At 48.7% G+C, this 7,572-nt stretch overlaps 1 protein-coding gene across 1 annotated transcript in view; it reads right to left on the reverse strand.

Moving 5' to 3' along the window:
- KCNC4 (potassium voltage-gated channel subfamily C member 4) overlaps window positions 1–4,925 on the reverse strand; it is a 28,660-nt gene extending 23,735 nt beyond the window's left edge. Inside the window, exon 1 of the mRNA XM_044450922.1 lies at window positions 4,263–4,925. Within this exon, the coding sequence (XP_044306857.1) occupies window positions 4,263–4,925 (663 nt within the window). The remainder of the gene's footprint in view (window positions 1–4,262) is intronic.
- Between the last annotated feature and the right edge of the window lie 2,647 nt (window positions 4,926–7,572).

A 7,572-nucleotide genomic window follows, 5' to 3' on the forward strand; every position in this document is an offset into this window, starting at 1 on the left:
TGGCAAACCTTGGTATGAATTTCTGCTTGCCTGTGTGCGTAATACAGCTTGCTTCACCCTTTGTACTGTCTGTGAGTGAACGGCTGTGCAGGGAGCAAAATCAATATTTATGTATTTATTTAATTTCTATACTGCCCAACAGCCAAAGCTCTCTGGGTGGTGCCTGTGGCTGGCAGAAAGTGGTCTTCTTTCATTCTGGGCTTTTAAACTCTGCTCCCCCCTGTTAAGCTGAGTGCTGTCATGTTTCATGTTCATGATTACAGCTGTTTGTGGGAGTCTCTGGCATGGCATTTCTTTGTTCATCTCTGCATGAGCACAGGGCTTCTTCCGGCATAAAGCACCAGTCCCTCCGGTTACTTTCAAGTCAGCCGCTTGCTGCAGCCAGTGCCATTCATGCAGCTTTTTCTGCATTTCATGTGGAGCCAGTGGGGCCTTTCAGGGACTTCTAACTTGATTTAGTGTGATTTCAGAAGAAACCTATGCTGTCATTGTATTTCTATTCCTAGTTAGAGTTCTGGAAATACGAGCTCCCACACAGGTATAAAAATGGAGCCTTCTGAAGTCTATCCACTCTCCTACACCCAATGCCACTACGGGGTTCCTGCCAAATCTAGCCAAAGCATTTGCACAGAAGCACTGGCTGTCACTGCACCAGGCTCTCCCCACTTTGTGGCACAGGAAGGGCTTCTGCAATGTGTGTGTGCACACACAAGAGATGAGAGGTAAGCAATGCATAGAGGAGACCTGCCTGGAGAGATGGCCAGAGCATAGAAGGGCTAGATTCATCATGCAACGAGAGAGCAGAAATACTTTGCTTTGCTTCCCAAGCTTAGCAAGCATACAACTTGTTAGCCTTTGCAGAGGCCACCATAGCCACTTTTTAGGAGAAGGTTACCAATAAATAGGACCTGATTTCAGTGGACTGAAACCCACCATTTATCCTAACTCCTTTGAATGTAAAACTCAGGCAATCTGTCTTGCAAGTGACATATATCATGGCTAATTAGAAAGCCATTAAGGGCTATTGTCTGCTCTCCACATTTTCATATAAATACAGAACAAGTTTTCACACAATTACAAGGCAAAATCACTGAGGTAGAGAAACTGACCAACATAGGATCCTTTCTCTATGCATCCTTATTCAGGACAAATATATAAATATTTAGAAAATACTATTGGCCTGATAAACTCAGCCAAAACTTCATATACCAACCTACAATAGGTAAGAATATTATTTAAATTCACTACAATTTATTTTCAAATAATGGTGCAGAAGTAGGAATCTATGATAGTCTTCAGTAAGTCCTATCCCAAGAAGTCTCAAAAATCCAACATCTTTTTTGGGAACATTGGAGCAGGTCAGGGGGTTTCACCTATAATACATCCAGACTTCTTCCCCTCTTATCAACAGGGCATCAAGGAAAAGAGTTACTTCTATACTAATCAAAGCACAAGGGCATTTTTCAAGACAAACCATTCATATTTGATGAACTCTTCAAACACCCTTCTCAGCTTTACTATGTGATGTCAGAAACAAGCACACTGGATACTTACCTGGTACAAAGTGAGATAAGCTCGCTGAACTTCTCTAGAGTTTGAAATCCATTGCCTTACACCCTTTTTATACCACATGAGGATCCTTATCACAGCAGTGAGAGATCTGGAGACGGAGAAGTACCAAACCTTCACATACAACTCCTGTCGGCTGTCAACTGTACTGGCAGAGGACCATGAAGTCAGGTTTAATCAGCTAAACGATGCTAGTCAGAGCCTTCTATGTATCATGTCTGCTTTAATTTAGATGGTAGGGTTCTGTGTTGAGGTCACTGAGATGGGGTAACTACATTTTCTGCTGGATTCTCTATCTGACAGTGACACAGAACCACTTAGCCTGGCATTCTACCAACTGGGGAAAAATAACAAGTACCACCCAGACAGCTTCAACTATTGGGCAGTATAAAAACAGAAAGAAAGAAATGAAATGTCACCAGAAGGCTGAAACCTTTAAGAACAAGCAGGGCCTGAACTTCAGAGGCTGGAACTGAGGCTATTTCCTTTTTAGAAGGTTTGCAAGATGAGGAAAGTTACTAGTCACTAGGTATTTACAATTATCATCAGGACAGGGTTTCTTTTAGTTTCCCAAATATGATAATTGTTATGTCACCAAGCATGATTGAGATCAATGGCCAAAGAAAGCATTGCTAAGAGAAGATGAGAGACAGGCAAGTGCAGTGTGGGAAAATCCCTGGAGGCTGTTTCAGCAAGTCTATTTTAGACCCTTTCATAAACTGAGAGCAGCTTTGGAAATCTAAGGCCTCTGAGACACAGAAAGGGTTTGCAATTCCATCTCTGGAATGTGTCATTTAAAAAATTGGCTGCCTAAAGTTTCTATTTGGCTGGAAGAAAACATGTAGCATATAGTGAATTCCACTGCTCCCTTCCCTCCCCTCCCTTCTCTGCAGGCAGCACATTCATTTTGATGTGCACTCTACCATAAGCCAAGCCAAACTTAATGTTTACACCTCCAAATGCCAACAGTGCTTTTGCATCCCTATTGCAAGCACGAGTGATTTAGTTCTCTATCTCACATATGCTAGCGAGTAGGGCAACATTTATGTATTTGATATGACTAAGGAACCAGGTGAATTGCTGTTTCTTAAGAATAAAAGCCAGAAAGCATGGCTTGTGAATTATCTACATATAAAAGAAAAAATGAGTGGGGTGACTCAAGTTGTATGGTTTGAATGGAAATGAAGCAGGTGACTCCATTAGCAGGCATGAAAAAGTTTTCTAAAAAGGGAGGGTTTTTAATTCCTACGGCAAGTAGCATGCAGAGTTCCATCAAGATGTGTTTCTTGTCCTAAAAAACCTGCAAAGAGGCAAGAGTGGAAGGTATCACTGATATGCCTGCCAAAATCTCCTTCTAAAGATTAAAAACACTTTGCTATTGCAATGAGAAAAACCATGGGCAAACTCCACAGCTGCCTTAACCAAAGTGAAAGCTGATGTTTGATTCATCTGAATCAGAGAGGCCAGTGGAAATAAATAAATAAAAAGTAGGGCAAGGCTAAATTCCCCAGGAGTGCAGCATTGGAAACGGTCTTCTGCTGTCCTGCAAAAGGGCAGGTTTGAGGCTGTGGATCTGCTTTGCTTTTTATTATAACCCCAAGATCTACTGACCCACTAGGACCAGCTGTGAAAGACATACCCTTGGAATTAAAGAACGGGGTTAACCAGACCACATTCTGAGCCTAGGAATTTCTTTTCAGTGCCAGAACTGAACATAGTTCACTGTCCTTTCACATAATGGCCCACTTTTGCTTAATCCAAACCTGTCATTTCAACAGCCTAATTTAGGAGGAAATAACCTTCACATGTTCCTCGTGTTGAAATGAACTAAGAGTCAGAATCCCTTGGCGATCTACCAGAAATCACACAAAAAACTATCTGTAGATCCTGCTACTACCCGTACCTGGTGTGTGCCATGATGCTGTATACCAGTGGCAAATCAAGAACACTAAATGCTTCTCCCATGCGTATAGATTAATAAACAAGGGGAAGGGGAACACTAACTAACTCTTGTTAGGCTCTCTAAAACTCTTATCAAGTCTTGAATATACAGTAATGGGTAAAAGATGGAAGAAAAACATGTAAAACATATGCAATGGTGCATTTGTAAGTTCAGAGTCCAGGAGAGCCCTTCTTGCAAGTCCCCTGGGCACTGGTCTTGCATTTGACTGGAAGGAGGGTGCTGATCATATCTAGGGATCCAAATGACTGTCTGTACAAAACAAAGAAACACCTGCACACACTGAAAAGGAGGACTGAGCTATCCCCATCACCTCCGTCCACTGTCAAAAGTAAGGAGAAAGGCTTAGATGGATGGCAGGAACAAGAGAAGAGGTAAGCAGTGAAGAATAGCAAGTTGAGGTGAACAACTCCATTCAGCAGCATCTAGGAGTGGGTGAAAGGCAAAGCAGCGACAGTCCTCTCCAACCAGGTGCCCTCCAGTTGTGTTGGGACTACAACTCCCAGCATCTTCCAGCCAGATGCTGAGAATTGTAGTCACACACATTTGGAGGACAAAAGGATGAGAAAGGCTAAATGACTGCTGTCTCAAGAGAAAGAGAAGCATAAAAAGGTGTAACATGTTGTAACAAAAAAGGGATAAACCAACTGGTCTGGCGAGGATGTAGGAAGCGTCTCAAGAAGCCTGGGCCCCCACAATACCCACACCCAACAAAAGCGCACCACTAACTCACCCGGGCTGCCCTGGATGAATAGGGATCCTCAAAGAGTGCCCACATCTTGGGCTGCCAGTTGCGGCAGCAACCTCCCCCTGCTCCTCCTCCTCCAGCAGCCCCCAGAGCTCCAGCAGGCCTGTCGTCCATGCCTAGACGCTGAAGGGTCAAGTCCCCGGCCCCTTCCACTTCAGTCTCCTCTCCAGCAGCCCCGCTCCCAGGCTCCGGGCTCTCAAAGATATCCAAGGCTTCCTCAGCATCCCGGTGCTGCCGATAAGCCATCCAGCAGCAGGGCTCTACATCAGTCTCATCAATGCCCCAGTAAGTAAGCTCCTCTTCAAAGAGGGGTCCACAGATATCTGCGGGGCAGTGCAGCTTGCCCGTGCGGTAGTAGTTCAGCACGTAGGAGAAGATGCCTGGGTGTCGGTCAAAGAAGAACTCATTGCTTTGCCTGTCGAAGTCAAAATCGCTCTGGGCATCGGGGTCAGCGAGCCAGGCCAGCCGTGTCCCAGGCAAGGTGCGCAAAGTGCTCTTGTAAGTCTCATGCCTGGTGCCCCCGACATTGATGGTAATCTTGTCCGACTCTTCCCCTTTGCCCATCTCTTCCTTCAGGCATGTTTTGGAGGGTGGCTTGTTCCCCGATTTGCGCCCACGGTAGGATGATACACACACTGAGCTGATCATAGATCAGGTTAGGTGGACCAGAGGTACTCTCAATAACCCCTTTCTTCTTGGCAAGCAGTTGCAGGCCAGGGGCGGGGGGCTGGGGCTGGTGGTCTCTTTCTTCCTAGCCTACAACAGCTCCGTTCTGCCCTTTGGCTGATGTGAAGGTCTCCGAGCTCAGCTGCTGGGACAGGCGGCCACCAAGCTGTTCCAGAGGACACGGAGGAAGCAGAGGAAGTCTTCTCAACCCACCTGAGCACCACTGCAGGGCAACAAGTGCATCTATGCGGGAAGGAAACAGGCCTGCCTGGCCAAGCACAGACTGGAAGCAGATGGCAACAGAACCGGGCGAGCAGGAGGGAAGGGGGGCGTGTGTCTTGATCAAGGGCACAGAATTCTGCTAGTAAAGAAAAACAAGTATGATGCAGAAACCAACCAACGAGGTATTTCAGCGGCAGCAAAGGATCTGCTCTGACGCTCTTTCTCGCCTACCTCCGGTTTCAGTCAGTTGCGAAATCGCGCCGGTCCTCCCAAAGTAGAGAAGCAGAGAGCGCGACTCGACTTTAAGGGAGACTTTAAACTTTGAAAGAGCCAACCGGACCGTCTTTAAAGATGAGCAACGCTCCTTCTCGCTTGCGCGCAGACCGGCAGCCGGCTCGCCTTGCGCTCTTCTCGCGTCGGGTGCCTCCTTCGCCTTCTCCTCCCAGGCAGGGTCGGACCCGCAGTCAAGGATCGGAGGATCGCAGACGTCCTCAGCGCTCCAGGAAAGGACCGTGTTTACTTCCCCGACGTGAAAAGCCGGCAAGGAAATCCGACCTAACGAGGCGCATCATTAGCCGCCGCTCCTCCTTGGCCAAGCTGGTTCCCCTCGAAGGATCCCACAGGGGGTGGTGGGCGGAGGAGGGCCACGCGGGCTTGGCTGTGCTGCTGCGTCCGGCCAGCTCTCCTCCGCCTGCTCAGGAAAAGCGTTCAGGCTCCCGATAGGAGCCGCTGCCCGTCGGAGGTCGTCGGGTGCAGCCGCGACTGAGCCGCTCTCTCCGAAGCTCCGGCGAAGGGCGGCGGCGGGTCTCGCCGGGCTTCAGGTGCGCCTGCCAGAGAACGGGAGGAACCCGAGGCAGCTCGGAGCTGTCTCATTTTCAGACTGTGGGAGGGCGAGAGGGAGGGAGCGCTAAACAAGCCCGCCGCTTGGACGACTTGGCCCTTCTCTCCCCCCTCCTTCCTGCCTCCTCTCCTCCCAGGACTGGGCGGGGCTGCAGCGGGAGCGCCTGATGGCCAGGGGCAAGTTGGGCAACCGAGAAGTCGCCCCGGAGGGGGACGGGCGAGAAGAGGAGGTCGCTGGCTTGCAGCTGCCGCGGCAGCACCCTGTTGCGCGATCGCCAGCGGGGCCGTCCGGGCGCCCCAAAGGAGCCGAGCGATCGCAGGGTCCGGCACGCGCATTTCTCCTTCGGCCCGGAGGGGGCGCTTTGTGCGGGGCGGCGCAAACAGGGCAGCTTTCCGGAGGCTTTTTAGCAAGCGGCTTCCCGGCAGCCTGTTGCCCGGATACTCTGCTCCTGATTCTCAGCCCGGCTGCTCAGCCTCCCCTCCAAGCCAAGCAGGAGCTGGCGAAGTTAACCCCGTCCCTGCTGCGCGCTTCCTAGCTTCCCACTGCAAGGGGCTTGGCGGACTTGGACGGCCGCGCAGGATTTCTCTGCGTTCCCGCGTTAAAATGGCTCGTGGTTTACCCTAAGCAAATTTACCTGGCGTCTCAGAGAAAGCATTGCCTGAGGCTGAATCCTCTAGGATGCAACTCTGCGCCTGTTTAGACACGGAAAAACTACAACTTCTAGCTAGCATGCCTGGCTGGGGAATGCTGGGAGTTGGAAGGCTCTCCCGTCTTAAAGGATTTCTTCTGTAGTGGTCAAGTGCAAATGAAGTTTTCCATTAGAAATATAGTCCGATAACGCCCAGCCGTCCTCAGCTACTCATGCTATTGGGGAATGCTGGGAACCGAAAGGCTTTTTTTTTTTCTGTTTAAACTCGCATGGGATTGCATCCTTAGTGATCAAAGTTGCTACGAGCTTGCTACGAAGATGGCAGAAGGGAGTGCAAGCTTATCCTAGATTCCCCAGACATGTTTTCAGTGTCAGCAGAGCAAGCTCAGAGACATCATCCAAAAAGGCATTTACAATTTCTGACATGCACTAGCAGCATCTTTACAGGTCTGATGGTTCCTGCTGCCAGGGTAAATGCGGGGAATGTCCCACGAAGCACATTGGGTAGTCGTTTTGAACAGCAGATTTTCCTGCCTTCATTCTCCAAGACTGACTCCTAAGAGGAGTGGCCCATTTGATGCCAATACCCCCCATCAGTTTTTCATATTTCTACCCAGTGGCATGGAGCAAGGCTATTGAACAGGCCTTTGGAAACTCGTAAACTAATTCTTTCTATACTTATTTGGGAGAAAATCCCGTTAACCTCAACAGTCCAACATACCAAGGCTGTGATCTAGCTGTAGCCAAAGTTCAAATTTCAGAGCAGGGGTAGATTTAGAAGTGGGCAAAAATTCTAAAAGTCTCTTCTTGGTTATCATGGTCAAGGATTCAATCCTATGCATGTTTAGACAGAAGCGTGTCCTGTAGCTTCCATGGTTCTCCAGTTTATGGGATTGCACTTTGGATTGCAACATTAA

The sequence above is a fragment of the Varanus komodoensis genome, unplaced genomic scaffold, assembly GCF_004798865.1.
Source record: "Varanus komodoensis strain SLA01 unplaced genomic scaffold, ASM479886v1 scaffold1, whole genome shotgun sequence".
NCBI classification, from domain to species: Eukaryota; Metazoa; Chordata; class Lepidosauria; order Squamata; family Varanidae; genus Varanus; species Varanus komodoensis.